This window comes from Canis lupus, chromosome 6 (assembly GCF_011100685.1).
Source record: "Canis lupus familiaris isolate Mischka breed German Shepherd chromosome 6, alternate assembly UU_Cfam_GSD_1.0, whole genome shotgun sequence".
NCBI lineage: Eukaryota > Metazoa > Chordata > Mammalia > Carnivora > Canidae > Canis > Canis lupus.
In genome coordinates this window covers 49974341-49996345 of record NC_049227.1, presented here as the reverse complement: position 1 = coordinate 49996345, position 22005 = coordinate 49974341, and the positions used below count along the sequence as shown (strand labels likewise).

Here is a 22005-nt window from a genome sequence, read left to right as displayed (position 1 = left end):
GCCATCTAGGTGCCCAGTGAGATTTTTTTCTTAATTGAGATGTAATTGTCATATAACATTATATTAATTTCAGGTTTACAAAATAATGATTTGATATTTGTATATATATTTTAGATACAAGTCATTTGTCAGATATAATTGTGCTGTATGTCTTCTAATGAACAGAATTTAAAGTTTTGCTGAAGCTGATTTTTGAAAATTAACCAGATATCTTGCAACCATAGAAATTTCACTTATTAATTTTGATAGTTTCTTTTTTTTTCTTATTGCTGAGATTTCCAGTACAATGTTAGTTAGAGGTGGTAAAAATGCACATCCTCGTCTTGCTCTTGATATTAAAGGGCAGCATTCAGCCTTTCACCACTAAATGTGATGTTAGCTGTGGGGTTTTCACAGATGACCTTTATATGAATGAGGAAATTTCCTTCCGTTTCTAGTTTATTGAGAGTTTCTATTAATAATAGGTATTGAATTTTGTCAGTTTTTTCTACATCTATCAAGATAATCATATAATATTTTCTCCTTTATTCTGGTAATGTGAATTATATTGCTTTTTGAATGTGGAGCCATAATGGTCATGATGTGCTTTTATGTTTTCATATGACTGGATTTGATATGCTAATATTTTCTTAGGGATTTTTGTGTCCATGTTCGTGAAAGGTAATGATGTGTGATTTTCTTTTCTTGTAATACTTCTAAGTGTCAGTATCAGGGTTATGTGGACTTCATGAGTTGTGAAGCATTTCCATCTTTATTTTCAGAAAAGAATATTTTAAGATAGTATTGGATTTGAGGGGTGGGATGGGAAATTAGGAGATGCAAGTATCATTTGGAGATAAGGATCTAGTTGATGTTAGATGATCTGGAAGGGTTGGTCTTGTTATATGACGGGTAAACCAGGGCATGTGCCATGATAGGTTTGGTTTTGAAAGTCTTTGAGAAACCCATGGGTCATTAGTACAGGCCATAAGGTATGGAGCATTAGATAACTTTCTATTTAACAGTTCCTAGGGATATGGTGGCCAAGGGGGTGGGGATGAGTGAAGATCCCCACTGGGACCGCTTACTTAGTTGTCTACAAGGGGAGTGTGGGGTACCCACATCATCTCTGCTACACTGCAGGGTGGCACTATGGCTCACTGGGGGCAGGTGCTGTGTCATAGGGAGCCTGAGGTGTCATGGTGCTTACACACTTTTGTTCACTTCCTTCCTTGACTTTTTAAAATATATATATATATTTATTTATTTAGAGTGAATGTGAACAAGTAGGGGGAGGGGAGAGGGAGAGAGAGAGAATATCAAACAGACTCTGTGCTGAGCATGGGGCCCATCTCAGGGCTCGGTCCCATGACTCTGTGAGATCATGACCAGAGCGGAAACCAAGAGTCAGAGGCTTAACCAACTGAGCCACCCAGGTGCCCCCTGACTATTTTTAAGCATCCTGTCTGGAAAGTTTATTTCACATTTTACATGCCTTTCTCTAACCATTCTAAACCTCAACCCTTCTCCTAAGCTACTATCTATCTGCCTATCTATCTACATACACAAACACACACACACTCACACACACACTCAAACACATACACTGTTGATTAAAATTTGTATTTTGAGGTAATTAGGTTAATATACATTTGTAAGAAATAATAGAGAGGACTCCTTTGTATTTACCCGCTTTCCCCGAATGCTAACATCTTGCAAAATATAATATATATTATATATATAATATCACAATCAAGATATTGACATTGATAGAGTTAAGATACAAGTATCTCTCTGTCATTGCAAAGAGTTTCTCACATTGCCTTTGTATAGCCGCACTCATTTTTCCTACCCTTATCCCCTTGTTACCTTCTGACAACTGCTGATCCATTTTCCATTTATATATTTTGTCATTTTGAGAATGTTACATATGGAATCATAGATTATGCAGCAACCTTTTAGGCTTGGAATTTTTCATTCAGTGTAATTCTCTGGAGATTCATCCAGGCTGTTGCACATGGCAGTAACTTGTTCTTTTTTTCTTTAAAGATTGGTTGATTGATTTGAGAGAGAGAGCGTACCCATGAGTGGGAGGAGGGGCAGAGAGAGAGAGAGAGAGAGAAAGAGAGAGAGAGAGAATCCCAGACTTCACACTGAGCATGGAGCCGGCATTGGACTCGATCTCACAACACTGAGATCATGACCTGAGCTGAAATCAAGAATTAGGCACTCAACCGATTGAGTTACCCAGGCACCCCTCACTTGTTCCTTTTTATGGCTGAGTAATATTCCAGGGTGTGCATGTTCAGCATATTGCTTTTTAACCATGAAGGATAGCTGGGCTGTTTACAGTTTTTGGCTATTATGAATAAAGATGCTATAAATGTTTGTGTATAGGTTTTTGTGTGAACATAAATTTTCATTTCTCTGGGATAAATGCCCAAGACTGCAGTTGGTGAGTTGTATGGTACATGTTTAGTTTTTTAAGAAACTGTCAAACTGTTTTCTAGAGTGGCTGTTTCATTTTACATTCTCACTAGCAAAGCATGAATGATTGAATTTTTCTTTATATTTGTCAGCATTTGGTGGTGTTACTGTTTTTGTTTTAGCCACTCTGATAGGAGTGTAATGATATATCATTATGGCTTTAATTTTACTTCCCTAGTAAGTAACAATAAGCAGCTTCTTATGTACTTATTTGCCATCCATGTATCTTTTTGGTAAAGTGTCTGTTTAAATCTTTTGGCTATTCTTTATTGAGCTGTTTGTTTTCTTATTACTGAGTTTTGGTAGTTCTTTTTTTTAAGGATTTTGTTTATTTATTTGAGAGACAGAGAGCAGAGTGAGAGAGAGAGCATGAGTGGTGGGGAGAGGCAAAGGGAGAGGGAGAAGCAGGCTCCCCGCTGAGCAGGAGGCCTGATGTGGGGCTCGATCCCAAGACCCTGAGATCATGACTGAGCTGAAGGCAGACACCTAAACAACTGAGCCACCCAGGCGCCCCTTGAGAGTTCTTTATATGTTCTAGGTACTAGTTTTTTGTCTGATAAATATTTTCTCTGAGTCTTTTACTTGTCTTTCATTCTCTTAATAGGATCTTTCACAGAGGAAAAATTTTAAATTTTGATGAAGTCCCATTTATCATTTTCCCCCTTTTTTAGATCATCCTTTAGTATCAGATCTAAGATCTCTCTGCTTAGCTCTAGACCTCCATAATTTCTCATGTTTTTTTCTAAAAGGTTTATAGTTATGTGTTTTCATTTAAGTCAGTGATTCATTTTGAGTTGATTTTTAGATGAGGCGTGAGACTTAGTTAAGATTCTTTTTTTTTTTTTTTCCTTTTGGGCCCATCGATGTCCACTTGCTTTAGCAGTATTTGTAGAAAAAGGTTATCTTTTCTCCATTGAATTGCTTTGACAGCTTTGTTAAAAATTAGATGGGCATATGTATGGATCTGCTTCTTTGTTCTTTATTCTGTTTGTTCCATTGATGTGTATGTCCTTCTTCTAATACCATACTGTCTTGATACTCTACCTGTATTATGAGCCTTAACGTTGGAAGAGTGGTTCCTCCTACTTTCTCCTTCTTTAGCAAAATTGTCTTATCAATGCCAGATCCTTTTCTTTTCTATGTGAATTTTAGGGTAATCTTGTCCATATCTGCAAAAAATCATGCTGCCATTTTGGTAGGATGTGTTAAACCTCTATATTGATTTGGGGTGAATTGACATCTTTGGTACTGTCTTCAATGTCTCTTCATTTATTTAGATCTCCTTTGACTTCTTTCATTAGTATCAGCTTTTAGCTGATAAGTCCTGTTTTGTTAGATTTACACCTAAGCATTTTACTTTTTCTGAATGATTATAAATAGTATTGTATTTTAAATTTCCGAGTCTATATGTTCATCACTAGTATGTAGGAATACAATTGATTTTTTTAAAGATTTTATTTATTTATTCATAAGAGACACAGGCAAAGGGAGAAGCAGGCTCCCTGTGGGGAGCCTGATGCGGAACTTGATCCTAGGACCCTGGGATCACGACCTGAACCAAAGGCAGATGCTCAACCACCGAGCCATCTAGGCATCCCTGCAGTTGTCTTTCTATGTATGTTTATTTTATATCCTGAAACTTAGGGGTGTGTGTGCACGTACTCACATAAATTCCTGGGGATTTCTGCAAAGATAATTGTGTCATCTACAAATAGAGATAGTTTTATTTCCTTTCCAACCTACATGTCTTTTCTTTTCTTCCCTTGGTGCCTAGTCTGAACTTCTAGCACATTGATGAGTAAGAGTGGTGAGAGCAGATATTCTTCATTTGTTCCTAATCTTGGGGTTAGGGGGAAGCATTCCCCATTAAGTATAATGTCAATTAGAGGTTTGCTGTAGATATACTTTATCAAGTGGAAGAAATTCCTCTCTCTTTTCCAGAGAGGTTTATGATGAATGAGTATGGAATTTTGTCATGCTTTTTCTGCATTGATTGATAGGATCATGCCATTTTCTTCATTAGCTTGTTAATATGGTGGATTTCATTGATTTAAGAAAAAACATATTGAATAAGCCTTGCATCCCAGAAATAAACTCCACTCAATATATTATAAATGGGGATCTTGCAAATGTGGTCAAGTTAAGGATCTTGAAGTGGAATGATTGTCCTGGATTATTCTGGTAGGTTCAATCTAATCCCAGGGACACAGGAGGGGTTATTTAGAAGAAATGTGATGATAGAAACAGATTGAATTGGTGTACTTTGAAGCTGAGGAAGGGGCTGTAAACCCAGAAATATGGGCAGCCACTGGCAGCTAAGAAAGCAAGAAAACAGATTCTCCCTGTAGAGCCTCCAGAAAGAAGCAACCCTGCCAACATCTTGACTTTAGCTCAGTGAAACTGATGTTGGCCTTCTGACTTCCAGAATCGGGGGGGAGTAAATATGTATTCTCCTGAGCCACTAGGTGTGTGGTAATTTGTTATAGCAGCTTTGTGTAGATAGGAAACTCATATATCTGCGTAGATAGTGTAGCCTGGTGTGGATAGTCAGTAACTAGGTACAGTCAGATACACAGATCCCCTATGAACATGGGCATTCTGAACTTCTCTTATTCCTTAAATGTCTACTTTAGGCTGGTTTAAGTAGGAGAGTCCTGAGATGCACATGTTATTTAAGGAATACTGGTTTGCAACAAAGTGGAGGGAGATTGAAGAGAGCCTATTGTCATCTAAAGGGGATGGCTCTTGTTGAAGAGGCCAGAAGTTAGATTGAGGAGTTAGAGACAGATGGGTACCAGGGACATCTCAGGGAGGTCGGTCTCAGGCTTTGAAGCCTGAGTAATGGTATGAGGGATGAAGAGAATGACACCATCAATGACGCAAAAGCATGAATAAGTAACACATTCATTAGGAGGGAGGTGAGAGGATTAAAAAGTTTTCTGACAGGTTTTCATCTGTCAAAAATGACTGCACAAATTAGAGGGGTTGTATTCTTTCAGAGGTGAAAAATCCAATCATTGCCTTTTAGGTAATATTAATTCTAACTGTGACTTTAGGGAAGCACATCCTGCTAGTCCTTGAAGCCTGAAATATGTCCAGGTGTCTGAGTTCTGCATCTTGAAGAACACTTCCTCTTGTCTCACCAGCAGTAAGAGGGATGTTTACTAGCATCCTTGTGAGTTGATGAATTTATGTATGGGCAGATCAAGACTTCTTTGTTATGGTCTGAAATATTATGTTTAAATTTTTTTCTAGGCTACGAATAAAATTGTTCGCAAAACAACCATCAGGTGTTTCTTAAACTAAAACTGTTAAACTTAAACTGTTGTTCTTAAACTAAAAATTCCATTCTGAACCCATAATATGTGTTCTACCAAACATCTTTTAAGTTTTTAAAATGAGGCACAAACATGTCTCTTTTATTTTTGAGCCAACTCATTCTTCTCAGGGACGGCGTGTAGAAGGAAGTACAGAAGTGGGATCAGGCTGCTTTTATGGCTTGTTTGACTCCGTTTATTGAATGTTCAGTTTGTGGCACTATGCTAACCTCTGGATCATGATCTGTTAAAACTTTCATTCATTAGAAAGGAAGCCTTTAGGGGCCAGTATTGGGTTCCCAAGGGGAACTTCAGCCCTAGGAGATTCTTTACAATGAAGTGTGATATAATGATGTTGTTTTATCTTATGTATTTATTTTTAATTAAAATTTTTTTTAAAGATTTTATTTATCTATTCATGAGACAGAGAGAGAGAGAGAGAGAGAGGCGCAGAGACACAGGCAGAAAGAGAAGCAGGCTCCCTGCATGGAGCCTGATGTGGGACTCGATCCCGGGACTCCAGGATCATGCCCTGGGCTGAAGGCAAGTGCTAAACCGCTGAGCCACCTGGGCTGTCCTTAATTTAAAATTTTTTATTGAGATGTAGCTGACATATTACATTATATTAGTTTCAGGTATACAACGTAATATTTGATATTACGTTGAAATAATAATCACCACCATGAGTCTAGTTAATATCCATCACAATGTAGTTATGAATTTCTTTTTCTTATGATGAGAACTTATAAGATTTATTCTCTTAACAACTTCTAGTTATACAGTATGGTATTATTAACTATAGTCTGTCACCATGCTATACATTACATCCCTAGGACTTACTTATAATTGGAAGTTTTTACTTTTTGATCCCCTTCACCACTTTGCCTGCCTCTTATCCCTCATTTCTGTTAACCACCAATCTGTCCTCTGCATCTACAAATTCTTTTTTTTTTTTTTTTTTTTTACAAATTCTTTTTCTTTAGAATTCACATATAAGTGAGATCCCAGGGTGTTTGTCTTTCTCTTTCTGGCTTACTTCACTTAGCACAGTGTCCTCAAGGTCTATCCGTGTTGTTGCTAATGGCAAGATTTCCTTCTTTTTTTTTTTTTTATGGCTGAGTAATATTCTGATATCAGAATGTGTCTATGTAAGTCTTTATGTCTTCACATTTCTTCATCTATTAATGGACACTTGGGTTGCTAACATGTCTGCTGCTGTGAATAATGCTGCAGTGAATACAGCAGTGTATATATCTTTTCAAATTAGTGTTTTCATTCCATGCAGAAGTGGAATTGCTAGATCATATGGTAATCCTTTTTAAAATTCTTTGAGTGGGACGCCTGGGTGGCTCAGTGGTTGAGAGCCTGCCTTCGGCCTGGGGCATAATCCTGGAGTCCCGGGATTGTGTCCTGCATCGGGCTGCTTCTCTCTCTGTCTGTGTCTCTGTCTCTCATGAATGAATAAATAAAATCTTTAAAAATAAAAAAATAAAATAAAATAAAATTCTTTGAGAAACTTCAGTACTGTTTTCCATAATGGCTGCACCAATTTACATTCCTATCTCCAGGTTGAATGTTTCCTTTTCTCTGCAATCTCTCCAACATGTGTTATTTCTTGTTTATTTGTTTGTTTTGAGAATAGCCGTTCTGACAGGTGTGAAGTCATATCTTATTGTGGTTTTGATTTACATTTATTTCCCTGATAATTAGTGATGGTGAGCACCTTTTCATGTACTTGTTAGCCATCTGTATGTCTTTGGGAAAATGTCTATTCAGATCCTCTGCCTATTTTTTAAACTGATTGTTTTTTTTGCTATTGAGTTGTGTGAATTCTTTATATATTATGGATATTAACCTCTTTCAGACCTATGATTTGCAAATATTTTCTCCCATTTGGTAGGCTACCTTTTCATTTTGTGGAAAGCTTACTTTGCTATGCTGAAGGGTTTAAAAAAAAATTTTTTTTTTAATTATGATAGTCACAGAGAGAGAGAGAGAGAGAGGTAGAGACACAGGCAGAGGGAGAAGCAGGCTCCATGCACCGGGAGCCCGATGTGGGATTCGATCCCGGGTCTCCAGGATCGCGCCCTGGGCCAAAAGCAGGCGCCAAACCGCTGCACCACCCAGGGATCCCCTAAAAAAATTTTTTTTTAAAGATTTTATTTATTCATGAGAGACACAGAGAGAGAAGCAGAGACATAGGCAGAGGGAGAAGCAGACTCCCTGTGGGGAGCCCGATGTGGAACTTGATCCCAGAACCCTGGGATCACAACCTCAGCCAAAGGCAGACGCTCAACCACTGAGCCACCCAGGAGTCCCAATGCAGAAGCTTTTTAAGTTTGATAAAGTTCCACCTGTTTACTTTTTTGTTGCCTTTGGTTTGGACATCAGATCCAAAAACTCACTGCCAAGGCTCAGGTCAAGGAGCTTATTGCCTATGTTTTCTTCTAAGTGTTTATGGTTGTAGGTTTTATGTTTAATTCCTTAATTCATTTTGAGTTGACTTTTGTGTGTATGGTATAAGATAGTGGTCCAGTTTTATTCTTTTGCATATGGCTGCCCAGTGTTCCTAACACCATTTATTGAAGATACTGTCCTTTCCCCATTGTGTATTCTTGGCTCCTTTGTCATAAATTAATTTGTCTTATATATGTGGGTTTATTTCTGGGCTATTTTGTTTCACTGATCTATGTCTGCTTTTATGCCCTTACTATACTGTCATGATTATTTTAGCTTTATGATATAGTTTGATATCAGAAAGTGTGATACTTCCAGATTTGTTCTTTCTCAGAATTGCTCTGGCTATTTGGGGTCTTTTGTGGGTTCCTTTTTTTAAAAAAAATATTTATTTATTCATGACAGACACACACACACACAGAGGCAGAGACCCAGGCAGAGGGAGAAGCAGGCTCCATGCAGGGAGCCTGATGTGGGACTCAATCCCGGGTCTCCAGGATCACACCCTGGGCTGAAGGTGGCACTAAATTGCTGGGCCACCAGGGCTGCCCTCTTTTGTGGGTTCTATGCAAATGTTAATATTGTTTGTTTTATTTCTGTGAAAGATGTCATTGGAATCTTGATGGGGATTGCCCTGAATTTGTAGATTGCTTTGGGTCATATTGATATTACAATAGTAATTCTTCCAATTCAGGAACATGGAAGTTTTTTACTTTTAAGTTTCCTCCTAACACAGAGATAATTCACATAAAGTCTACATCTGGACCCGACAGCAAGTTTTGTCTTTGCAAAGTAGAGCTTCCATTTTGAGTAAAGTTATCTTTAAGGGAGCAACAATTTTGTGGTTGGATTCTCTCTATTTCTAAATCCATAAATCAGAAGCTCCCCCTTTCTGCTTTATTATCATAGATATTTTCATCAACATCCAGTCAGTTGGATATCTGTCAACATTTTAATTTAGTTGTAACTCTTCCAGTTGTCTGTAGTGCTTCTTAAATACTAAAATGTGTAAGAATCACTTGGGGGTCTTATTAAATGCAGTTTCTGGTTTACTAGGTCTGGGGTGGGACTTGAGATTCTACATTTCTCATAAGCTCCCGGGTGATATAATGTTGCTGGTCCCCCAACCACATTGTATAACAAGGGTCGTTAGGTGTTTCTTACTCTCTAAATGTCACTTATGCTACGTTCAATTTGGTGCTTATAGTATTTGGTAAGTTTCACAACTAGAATGAGCAACATCAGAAATTAGTAGTTAGGGGCACCTGGATGGCTCGGTGGTTGAGTGTTGGCTTTTGGTTCAGGTTATGGTCCCAGAGTCCTGGGATCGAGTTCTGCATCTGACTCCTTGCAGGGAGCCTGCTTCTCCCTCTGCCCATGACTCTTCCTCTTTCTCTGTGTCTCTCATGAATAAATAAATAAATACTATTAAAAAAAATTAGTAGTTAAACCATCACTTTTTATTTTAGGAAATTACAAAAGTAAGATAAAACTTGTTCAAGGAAATGGAAGAATTCTTGAAAATGTCTAACAATAATGGCTTGGATTTTTAATTATAATTTTTTTATAATAAATTTATTTTTTATTGGTGTTTAATTTGCCAACATACAGAATAACACCCAGTGCTCATCCCGTCAAGTGCCCCCCTCAGTGCCCGTCACCCATTCACCCCCACCCCCCGCCCTCCTCCCCTTCCACCACCCCTAGTTCGTTTCCCAGAGTTAGGAGTCTTTATGTTCTGTCTCCCTTTCTGATATTTCCCACACATTTCTTCTCCCTTCCCTTATATTCCCTTTCACTATTATTTATATTCCCCAAATGAATGAGAACATACAATGTTTGTCCTTCTCCGATTGACTGACTTCACTCAGCATAATACCCTCCAGTTCCTTCCACGTTGAAGCAAATGGTGGGTATTTGTCATTTCTAATGGCTGAGTAATATTCCATTGTATACAGAAACCACATCTTCTTTATCCATTCATCTTTTGATGGACACCAAGGCTCCTTCCACAGTTTGGCTATTGTGGACATTGCTGCTATAAACATCGGGGTGCAGGTGTCTCGGCGTTTCATTGCATCTGAATCTTTGGGGTAAATCCCCAACAGAGCAATTGCTGGGTCGTAGGGCAGGTCTATTTTTAACTCTTTGAGGAACCTCCACACAGTTTTCCAGAGAGGCTGCACCAGTTCACATTCCCACCAACAGTTGTAAGAGGGTTCCCTTTTCTCTGCATCCTCTCCAACATTTGTGGCTTCCTGCCTTGTTAATTTTCCCCATTCTCATGGTGTGAGGTGGTATCTCATTGTGGTTTTGATTTGTATTTCCCTGATGGCAAGTGATGCAGAGCATTTTCTCATGTGCATGTTGGCCATGTCTATGTCTTCCTCTAAGAGATTTCTCTTCATGTCTTTTGCCCATTTCATGATTGGATTGTTTGTTTCTTTGGTGTTGAGTTTAATAAGTTCTTTATAGATCTTGGAAACTAGCCCTTTATCTGATATGTCATTTGCAAATATCTTCTCCCATTCTGTAGGTTGTCTTTGAGTTTTGTTGACTGTATCCTTTGCTGTGCAAAAGCTTCTTATCTTGATAAAGTCCCAATAGTTCATTTTTGCTTTTGTTTCTTTTGCCTTCGTGGATGTATCTTGCAAGAAGTTACTGTGGCCGAGTTCAAAAAGGGTGTTGCCTGTGTTCTCCTCTAGGATTTTGATGGAATCTTGTCTCACATTTAGATCTTTCATCCATTTTGAGTTTATCTTTGTGTATGGTGAGAGTGGTCTAGTTTCATTCTTCTGCATGTGGATGTCCAATTTTCCCAGCACCATTTATTGAAGAGACTGTCTTTCTTCCAGTGGATAGTCTTTCCTCCTTTATCGAATATTAGTTGACCATAAAGTTCAGGGTCCACTTCTGGGTTCTCTATTCTGTTCCATTGATCTATGTGTCTGTTTTTGTGCCAGTACCATACTGTCTTGATGACCACAGCTTTGTAGTACAACCTGAAATCTGGCATTGTGATGCCCCCAGATATGGTTTTCTTTTTCAAAATTCCCCTGGCTATTCGGGGTCTTTTCTGATTCCACACAAATCTTAAAATAATTTGTTCTAACTCCCTGAAGAAAGTCCATGGTATTTTGATAGGGATTTCATTAAACGTGTAAATCGCCCTGGGTAACATTGACATTTTCACAATATTAATTCTGCCAATCCATGAGCATGGAATATTTTTCCATCTCTTTGTGTCTTCCTCAATTTCTTTCAGAAGTGTTCTATAGTTTTGAGGGTATAGATCCTTTACATCTTTGGTTAGGTTTATTCCTAGGTATCTTATGCGGATTTTTAATTATAATTGATTCCTACTATTTCTTTTTGAAATTTTTTTAGATACATGTAGTAGTTCAGGGAATACATATTAACATTTTTTATAAACTATTTTAAAGATTTAATAATTTATCTTTCCTGAAATATAAACTTAAAACCTGAATTATTATAAGCCAGAATTTAAAATAACCATGGACAATATCATGATTTACTTTTAAGGATTACAAGCACATTGTATAGGTTTGGGTTTGCACTATTTGACAGTCACAGTTTTGCAGTAACACCCATTTATAAACCTCTGAATTGCTCTTCAGTATTTACTATTGCATCATTTTATTCATTTATTAACCATCAATTATATCAGATCTATTGGCTAAGTAAAAATGAAATCCTAATGTGGATTCCAGTATTAAGGATAAGATATATATAAGAATTGTGGGCAATGGCGACATCAGAAATTTGTCCTGAAATACTCATGTCAATTACTAAAGATAGGAGATTGAATGGTTTTTGTTTTGTTTCTTGCATGAAAAGAGAGGTGGAAAAAGAAGGTCTTGTAAGCAATAATGCATTAAGTTTAGTTGTAAACTTTGTATTTTGGCATGATACCACTGAACCAGCTTTTAACTGTGGGGGTCTCTACCTAAATTAGAATTAGCTTTGGGAGTTCTCTAATTAATATTTTTCTCTTTCAGCTACATTTTCTTGTGTGTTTCAGACTCAAGAACCTTTCCCTCTACCCTCAGATTCTCTGTCTAAACATCTTGCTAGTAAATCTGTTTATACTGAAGTATGAGTAGAACTTGAATACCTGTCTCCTTCCCACCTTCTGAGTCTTGGGTATTGCTTTCTGGTCTGTCTTCCTTTAATGTCAAGTTTGATCCATTTTGTTAGTCCAGTTCTTTAAAGCAGGAACTACCTCTGTTACTATAATAGCCCTGGGCCAGTGGAGTAGGAGGCATGTACGGCAGACTGGTGCCTCAGATACAGCTAGATTAGGCCTAACTTGAGTTAGAACATGAGCTGGGTTTCTATATAGAATCGCCAAATGGTGGCTTTGGATGGACTCTGAGGTCAGGGTACTGGACAAATATGTGTCCACGATAGAAGAAATGAAGAGTTAAGATGGTGGGGAGATCAGCATAGTTTGGACTCAAGGGTGTGAGGGAGAAGAGGTTGGCTACAAACAGAAGAAGCTGCACATGACTATCATTGTGTTCTGATTCCAAACCCAGAAACACCTGTAAAGATGCAACTGAGCAGGGGGAGGAGCAGAGGGAGAGGGAGAGAGAATCTCAAGTTGACTCCCTGCTGAGCACAGAGCCCATACCAGGGCTCTATCTCCCAATCCTGAAACTGTGACCTGAGCCCAAATCAAGAGTTGGGTGCTTAGCCACCCAGGTGCCCCTAAAAGCAGATTTTTAAAAAGACTTGTGAAGGCATGACTTAGCTTGTAATGAAGCCAAATTAATTATTTTCTTATGTCTCAGGACTGACTAACCCAGGTCCAGGACTTGGCCAAAAGCACTTGACCCCCAGCACTGGCTACCTCTCTCAAAAGGCTCTGTTTAAATCATGACAGCTCTCTTCCTGTTATTTCAAAGCACATGTTCTTTTTGCAGAAGGGGTAGTAATCTCATGCTGTCTTACAAAATCCATTACGTTGCTGGAGGATTTACTTTAAGCTGATGTGTTAGCTTCATAGGATTTGATTTTTAAATGCTAAATACTTAAAAATACACGTTTTACTTCTTCTGTTTGAGATGAGGCTTTTAAGGAGTAATAGACACCACAATAAAAGCCAGCACGGTTCCTCTTGTCAATAAAAAAGGGATTTGCGTGAAGTGCTGCTTTTTCATAAGAAGCACTTGCGTAGAGCATCACTTAGCAACACGCAAATCAGCTTTGACACCTTATTCATCTTTAATATTCAGGTTCAAATCAAGTCTTTCCAGTGATGGGACAGATAAAATCTTTGAAACCAAGCAAGTGAAAGGTGTCACTTTATAATTTCCATCTTTAGGTTGGCAGCAGCATCAGAGTTTTCATTTTGTAACATTTTGGAATTGGAATTTTTTCAATTTTCAAACCTAAATTCCTTAGAGTGGCGTGCAGGGTCCATCATGGGACTGGTTGCTGCTTACTTCCGTCATAACCTCTATTTCAGCCAAATCAAACAGCCCAGTTTACCAAATGTGCTGGGTTATTTAATATCACTATTTCTTCAAAGCCATATTGTTTCTTTGCTTTGGGAAAACTCTTTGTTGGTTAAGTTCTGCTAATCTCTCTAGATACTTCTGAATTCTCAGGGATCTTCTCTCTGATTCTTTCAGACTGAGTTAAGGGCAAATCTTGGTCATAGGGCTTTAATACTGAATTTCAGTTGTTTTTCTTATACTTAACTGGAAGCATTTGAGAGACAGGAATTCTGTCTCTTCTTTGTATATTCCTAACCTCTCTGTATGTTTCATTTATCTGAATTTCTCACTATCTGTGGCAGAGCTGAATCTTCTCTCTTTGAAATAGTAGTTCTTTAATCTTGAGAGTTTTGACCAGAGACTCAAGGTACTCATTTATGAATTTAACAGTTATCTTTTGAATTGTTCATACTGTTTCAGGTACTATGCTGTTTGTTTACTACTATTTTGGAAAGATATAAGAGTCAACCATCAGATAAAGAGTTATACTAGACATAGCATTAAGTGGAAAAAATCTGGAGGCATAAAAAATTAAAAGCAAGGATTTCTTAAAGTGCAAATTAGAAAGGAGGCTGTACCATGGTTTTATGATGATTTTCACAAAGGAAGCAAACTTTAAGGTTTTTTTTAATATACATATTTTTACAGTTGGTATAGAAAAAATTGAATGTGACTCAGTCATTAGGGTAACCCCATCAATTTATATATTTTAAGCTCAGAAAGTATTCCTCAGTAGTTTGCTTCCAAAAGCTGCCTTCTGTCATAATAGAAGGCAGACACACTGCCAAACTCCTTAGTAAACTGTTGTGTGTAGATTTCTGGAGTTTTTATTTTATTCATATACTTAAAACTTCACTAGGGTTTTGTTTTAAAATTTAATCTGTTTAAAAACGTGCTGGGAATTTCTTAAGATAATTAAATGAATTCCAATTTAGAACAATGCTAGAAATGTTGTTAGTCTTGTATGTGGATAAAGTATTTTATATCTAGAGCCTCTATAGTGCCTGTCTCAAAAATAGAATCTAAAGGTGTTCCTTTCTCCTTTGCTTTATTTGGAAAATGCTGAAAAGTGAGCAAAAATTAAAAGAAAAAAACACCTTTTTATTTGAAAGTGGAGTAAGATGTTATACTTAAAAAAAATAAAGCTTCCCAATTATCCAGTCCTATCCCATGCTGTTAACCTTTGGACACAACGTAGTGATGTGCTGTCTGCTTTTATGATAGTAGCTTTGAAGATTCCTTTCCATTCTAACTCTAGCTTTGTTCTGCTTATCACTTATTTTTTTACAAAAGAACATGAGGCACATTGTTTTAAAAAAGTCAAACAGTAGGCATGCAATAGAAAGTGAAAGTTTTATTTTGTTTTTGAGAGTTACTAGTCAATATGTAGCTATATGTTCTTCTAGATAACTGAACTTTTGGTTAAATTATAACTTTTTTTAATACAAAAAATGAGATCACACTTTCTACTCTGTCACATTTTTCATTCACTAACATTTTATTTCATAGCTGCTCTTCTTCATTACTACATGGAGGTCCATCCCAGGCTTTTTACTGGCTGTATACTATTTCCAGAATGGATCTACTGTTAATAAGCTGGTTGTCCATTAGATAGCTCCAGTATTTTTTTAAGTTACAATAATGCTGCGCTAAGCATTTTCACATCTTGTATACAAGTATGTATCTCTGTAGGGTGATACCTGCATGTGGATATGTTGGGTTGGAGGCATTACTCATGTAAAATTTTGCTGTATAATTTAAAAGTTAATCTTTTCTTCAAGACTTTCAACAGTATTTAATCATAAACAAAAGTTCTGATTTGAGAGTAAACTCTTTATTTTTTAAAGATTTTATTTATTTGTATGTGAGAGAGAGTAGGAGTAAGGGGGAGAGGCAGAGAGGGAGAAGCAGACTCCCTGCTGAACAGGGAGCCAACCGTGGGCCTCGATTTCAGGACCCTGGGGCCATGACTAGAGCCTAAGGCAGACGCTTAACCCACTGAACCACCCAGGCACCCCGAAAGTAAACTCTTTTAAAAAGGAAAGGTGGATTCCAAATCCTCAGGGAGGATTTTTTTGTCATTGTTTTTCTCCTCATGTTTTAACCTGAATTTTATTTGGAATCTTTGGGAGAAAGTACTGCTTGGTCTTTTCTGTTGCCTCAAAAAATAAATCTATGTTCTTATGGGTAGCATCTCCTTGATAATGCTGTTATTTCCCTGGATGTTAATATTCCTTGTAATGAACCACAATTTCAGTTTAATTCTATTCTGTAGAGTATGACATAGAGTAGAATGAAAGCTATCTGATGGATAATTTATTTTAAAAGAAATGCAGAAAGGTGACTCTATCAATAAAAATTTAAAACCCAGAGTGTCATTTTGTTTACATGTTTTAAGTTTTTTTTTCTTGTAACCTGGAGAACAGTTACAATTGTGCCTTATTGAATAAAAAAACCTTACAGATGAATTATATTTTCTTAAAGGATGATCTAATTGATACTCTACTACCTTGCTTTTAGGTAGTAAGAGTGGGTTTCTAAAGTTGTGTGTTCAGGGCTTTTCAGGGTGCCACATACAATTAGGGATTTAGTAGTCTTTTAGTACTATCTGTTTGATTCAAGTTTCTTCACCTGTATTTTTGAGTCCAGTTCACTCCAGCTGTTTTAATAGACATATCAAATTGCTATTTGAGAAATGTCATACAGATTTCAAATTTATATGTAAAAGGCAAATGGGCTTTATAGTCTTTGTTGTTGTTGTAAGCATCTGAGAACCTTAATAGGGCAACTCATGTATGGTTATGTAGACATATATTGGAAGATAGGTATTTGTGTCTCATATGGAACTTCAATATAATTAATTTATTTCATATAACAATTCTGACTTTCAGAAAATGACTTAAAAATTTCTAAGATTTCATAATCTTTCTAGTTTGAATTATAAGGGTTTATCTGCTAATCTTTTTATCTGTAAGACATTATACTTCTGAGGAGATGATAGTAACTTATTTTACAGATAAATTATTCCGTTTTCTCTCCTTTTTACAGAAAACAGGCATCGTTATGGGTCCAAGGAGACATTTTCCGATCCAAACTGAAAAATAGACCGTCCAGTGAAGGAAGTATTAATAAAATTCTTTCTGGCTTGGATGATATGTCTATTGGTGGAAACTTATCTAAAATACAAAATGTGGAAAGATTTGGAGAGGTGAGTGTTCCTTAGGAAGGTTTTCGTGTCTCCTTAAGACTAACGTTCTGCATTTCTTTGTTTTCCAGCTGAACATATATAACATAGCAATATCTCTTTTCTGAGGTGCTGAAAGTACCAATATTTCTTAGATGTAGAATGTAGAATCATCTACTTGTAAAACAAGAATCAAAGCAAAGACAGCAATTATCCTGAGAAATGAAAAAGCTGTAATTTGGGCAGCCCGGGTGGCTCAGTGGTTTAGCGCCACCTTCCGCCCAGGGTGTGATCCTGGAGACTGGGGACTGAGTCCCACATCCAGCTCCCTGAATGGAGCCTGCTTCTCCCTCTGCCTGTGTCTCTGCCTCTCTCTCTCTCTGTCTCTCATGAATAAATAAATAAATTTAAAAAAAAAGCTGTAATTTAAGGAGCACAATTATAAAGGAGGCTACTCTGGGGTGGAGACTATGCACAAAAAGGGAATAAAAAGGAAACTTTCTATTTGTATGGAAGTGGATATAAAGAAGAAAGAATTAATGTGACAATTGAAAAAACAGTATATGCCACAAGTGGTTTTTTGTGAAAGTCTCAAATTCATATTGATTTCTAAAATGCAGAGTTGAAAACACAATTAGAGATAACTTTTTTCTTTAATTGAGGCTCTGTTATAAACAAACCATTTTTCAACAGTTGACATCGGTGGACTCATTTAATCTTTACAACTAGCTGGTGATAGGTAATATCAGCAGTATTATCTCTACAGTTAGGAAATGGAATGTCAGAGAAGTTCTAACCTTAGTGATTCCCATCCACATCTATCTGATTCTGAATCTGTGTGTTTGTGTTATACCCTGCTACCTAAAAATGGAAATGACTTAAAACAGGTAGGATCATGGGCATTTTTGGAGTTAGAAGCAACCTGGAAATCATTTGTTCTACTTACCCTCTTGTGCAGATCAGAAGCTGAGGTCCCACCAAATCCCATGACTTGAGGGTCATGGTGTTTAGTGGTGGGACTGCCTTGAGACTGAGAGTCTTCCTCCTGGTTTAGTTCTTTCTACCACAGTATGCCTGAGGTGAAGCTAAGCACTTGGTTGTAGTTATATTTTTATAGCTCTGAAGGAGCAAAAAAAAAAAGCTGTTAAAAATATTTAAACAGTGGAGCGCCTGGGTAGCTCAGTTGGTTAAGTGTCCAACTCCTGGTTTTGGCTCGTCATGATCTAGGGGTCATGGGATCAAGCCCCATGTCGTGCTCCTTGCTCAGTGGGGAGTTTGCTTAAGATTCTCTTCCTCTCCCTTTACCCTCTCCCCCTCAAATAAATAATAAATCTTAAAAAAATATATTTAGGCAGCAAGTGTGGATTTACATTCTACTAGCCAGTGACCCGTTGGACCTGGATGAGGGTCTTATGCAAAATGCTGTGGTTCAAGTTTGGCCCTCAGGGAACCCCAAGTGGAAGGAATGCATCATAGCTATTTTAAGTCAACAAATGTCATATAGAACCAGTTATGTTCACCAAGGAACATAACCAGAGTGCTTGGCAATCAGAAGAATGGGCTTCCTTCAACAACACAGGATGGAGACTGCCAGGAGAACCAATTTTTCAACCCTGTGGTCTCCAGGAAGCCACTGATGAAGTGGCTATGTTTACTTGTATGAATCATCTGTCCTGACAAAATGTAAATGTTAGCCAAGGTCATGTTGATGTTCAGAGCCTTTGTTGATATTTTCTTGTCTCTGTGTTGTAGTCTGTCCTATTCAAAGCAAACAAAAGGACCTGAACTGGCATTTTAATGTTATAATATAGCTAAGCAAGAATACTTTTCTTGCTCTGGTCAGCATTTCCTTCTCAGGTTTTGTTAAAGTAAATAGAGCTTTGCATGATGACCTCTGAAAAGAGACACATACAATTTATCCATCTATCTGGGAAACATAATTTATCTTGTAGGAATATAATGTTTTCTATATCATAATCCATATTAAACTAACATCTGGTGGAGCATTTTGTTCTCATACTTTTTTAGATCTCAGTTTGTTGAACTTAAGAATAATTAACATTTATTTATCACTGAAAGGGTGAAGAATGAAATATGAAATTTAAAATAAGTTTTATATATGAGTGTGTATTCAGGTATTGGGCTATTTCTCTGTTTCTTATTCCCTGTACCTCTAAATTAATTATTTTAGCTCTAGCCATTCAGAAGTGGTATTATTTTTGAAGTCAGAGCACAGAAATGAAAATAATTCAGAAATGCCACAGAATGATGGTGTGGTTAAGATTTCAGACAGTGATATGCATATACGTTTTGAATCACTTTGCAGTTAGGTGATGTCTTGTGTAAATAACACTTTAAAGTGCTTTCCTTGCCATGCTTATGGTCCTGGCTCCAGAACATTGCATGAATATGAGGAGTTAGTTTACTCAGAAGTGAATGTTATAGAGTTGGTGATATCTTTGTCGTTCTTGTGAATTCCAAGTGGGAAAATAAGTTGAGAATGCTGCAAGGATTTTAAGTTTCAAGTTCCATACCAATGTTCGAGATAGAAACCCATGGAAATTCTGGATTTATTTAGTTTGTACATAAACAAAGTACAAAAAGGCACTATTCTTCTAGAAGTTGCTTCTTTTTTTCCTTTTTAAAAGTAATGTCAGATTGAAAATGAGATACTAAATTATTTTTCTGATTTCTAGGCCTACAGGGATTTTTTCTGTGGTTGGTTATTATTAGGGAGCTCTGTGATTACCTGATTGTGAAGGTTTGAATATACAGTTTTTCAGTGCTCAAGAGGCAGGTGAATAGGCAAAAAGATCAACCAGAATGATTCAGGCCACAGTAAGGGGACTAGGCTGCAGCTGTGATGAATTCTCTTCGCCTACTTCGAGTTATGAGAAAACTTTTAAAAATAGAGGCTTTACCTTGACTGAACCTGGTCCTCAGTGTAGGGCTAGGGATTATGAAATACACATGGCCCATCCCGTGGGTCTGGCAAAGGTTCCCGGCTTGGTGCTTCTGCCTTGCACTGTACTTTTCTTCCTTTTTTCTTCCCTGCCTGGCAATAGACACTGTGGAGATTGAGGCTTCCGTCTGCCCTCTTTGTGAGCCTGTTCCCAGCCCAAGGGCCTTGGTAAATATTGCTTGAAAGAATGAAGAAGGCTTACAGTTTCTTAGAAAACAAACAAGAGTACATGAAATTGGTAATAATCCAAGCCATCCAAGGGTAATCTGTGCTCACATACAAAGTAGTACCAGCAGTACGTGCTCATTTAGACATGCCAGAGCCTAAGGGTCCATCGTGCACTGAGGTCATAAAGAATTTTAAGAAGATGGAATTGAAAACACTTTAAGGGGCAGATCAGTAAGGAGTGAAGTGAGGAGCTTAGAATGTAACAACCACCTAAATAGCACTTACTATGTGCCAGGCTCTGTTCTAGGCACTTTACATGGATGAACTCTTAATTCCTATAATAGTTGTGTGAAATAGGCACTGTAACTAGGTCCTTTTGAACAGATGACATTAACTGAGGTAGAGAAAGTTGAACTGTCTGCCCAAGATCACAAAGTATGCAGTGGAGCTAACATTTAAACACAGACACTCTGGCTGAGGCTGTACTCAGCCACTCACCTTGAGGCCTCTCTCCATGAGGTCCTGAGTGTGGCTTTAGCATATTACATCAGTAATTTTGAACATAACCGTAGCCAGCCTGTCCTAATAATTTCTCCTGGCATTGTGATTGTTCTTAACTTTTCCTGCTCCGAGGTCATAATCCAAAATTAGCACACTAATCAATCAGATGCTCTTGACTTGGAGATGTTAATTAGGTGCAGGTGCTGCTCTTGTTCAGCCAAGTTCACATAATTGACATCTGGTAAATAAGAATGTAGTGTTTTATTTATTTTTAAAGACTTTATTTTTAAGCAATCTCCACACCCAACGTGGGGTTTGAACCCACAACCCAGAGATCAAGAGTCACACACTCCACCAACTGAGCCAGCTAGGTGCCCCAAGAATGTAGTGTTTTAATTACATTATTGAGATACTGTGATTTATAAAATCCTTTGCTCTTTTACATCAAACGCTCATTACAGGGTACATCTTAGAAAAAAATCCATTAAGTGAAAAATTAAGACCTTACTTTCAAAGCACTGTTCTTTCCACTCTTAGGACCACTATGGCATTTCAGTTCCAGTCTGAATGCCACAGGGATCCAGGAGAAGCTCTTGGACAGGAGAGTGACAGTACACCACAGAGCCACGGGGAGACTGCTCTGGCTGTGAGGTGGAAGGGGTGTTGGGGTCTGTGTGTGGCTAGGGATGAAAGGCCGGGTGATAGGGGAGTGGTCCCAGATGATAAAGGTCTCAACCAGTGGCAGCGAGGAAGGTGAGAAGACAGATTAGGGGGCTCTGATAAACCCAAACTTTTTATAATCAGAAGCAACTTATGAAGATGACATCTTTGCATTTCCCCAGCTTTTACATCTTAACAATTTCAACATCTGAGAGCTGAAAGAATTTTGGAGATGACCCAGCCACCTTTCCTAGGCAAATCACTTAAACCTGCTAAAAATCCATTATCCTCTTTCTCTTCCAGTCCTTTCACTTCTATTTTTACTCATTTCTATTTCAAACTCTCTTTTTATGTCATTTTTCTGTTTTAACTCTTCCGTCTTTTTTCCCTAGTGTGCTATATTTTATCTAATAGATTTTTTTCCTTAATGGCACACACCACGGCCTCCCCGGTAGCTTACTCTGTCACCATTTAATTAATGTGTTGGTCAGTGATTACTTTATCCAACTGAAACCTATGAATGTGTTTTATTTTCATTTTCATCTCGTCTATATTTAGAGAACAACTGATGGCATAAAATAAATCTTTATACTTTGCACTATTATTTGTTCTTTAGCTAGATCATCATCTGTAAATAAGTACATTTTTCAAAATGATCCTTCTTTATGTATTTTAGTTTACTCTCATTTTCCTGCCTTTATATAGGGCAGACTGGTATCCAAAAGAAAGAGCTGGTGCTCAGACCCTCCAGAGTCAATGGGGAGTGAC

At 37.6% G+C, this 22005-nt stretch overlaps 1 protein-coding gene across 12 annotated transcripts in view; it reads left to right on the top strand.

Moving 5' to 3' along the window:
- Positions 1-22005, top strand: part of CDC14A (cell division cycle 14A) — a 292061-nt gene that overhangs the window by 130103 nt on the left and 139953 nt on the right. For all 12 annotated transcript variants that reach the window (XR_005361147.1, XR_005361148.1, XR_005361146.1 and 9 more), the window contains one exon: positions 16811-16970. Coding sequence is in view for 9 of the 12 variants with exons in the window: in XM_038541205.1 (XP_038397133.1) it covers positions 16811-16970 (160 nt within the window). In the remaining 3 variants the exon portion in view is untranslated. The remainder of the gene's footprint in view (positions 1-16810; positions 16971-22005) is intronic.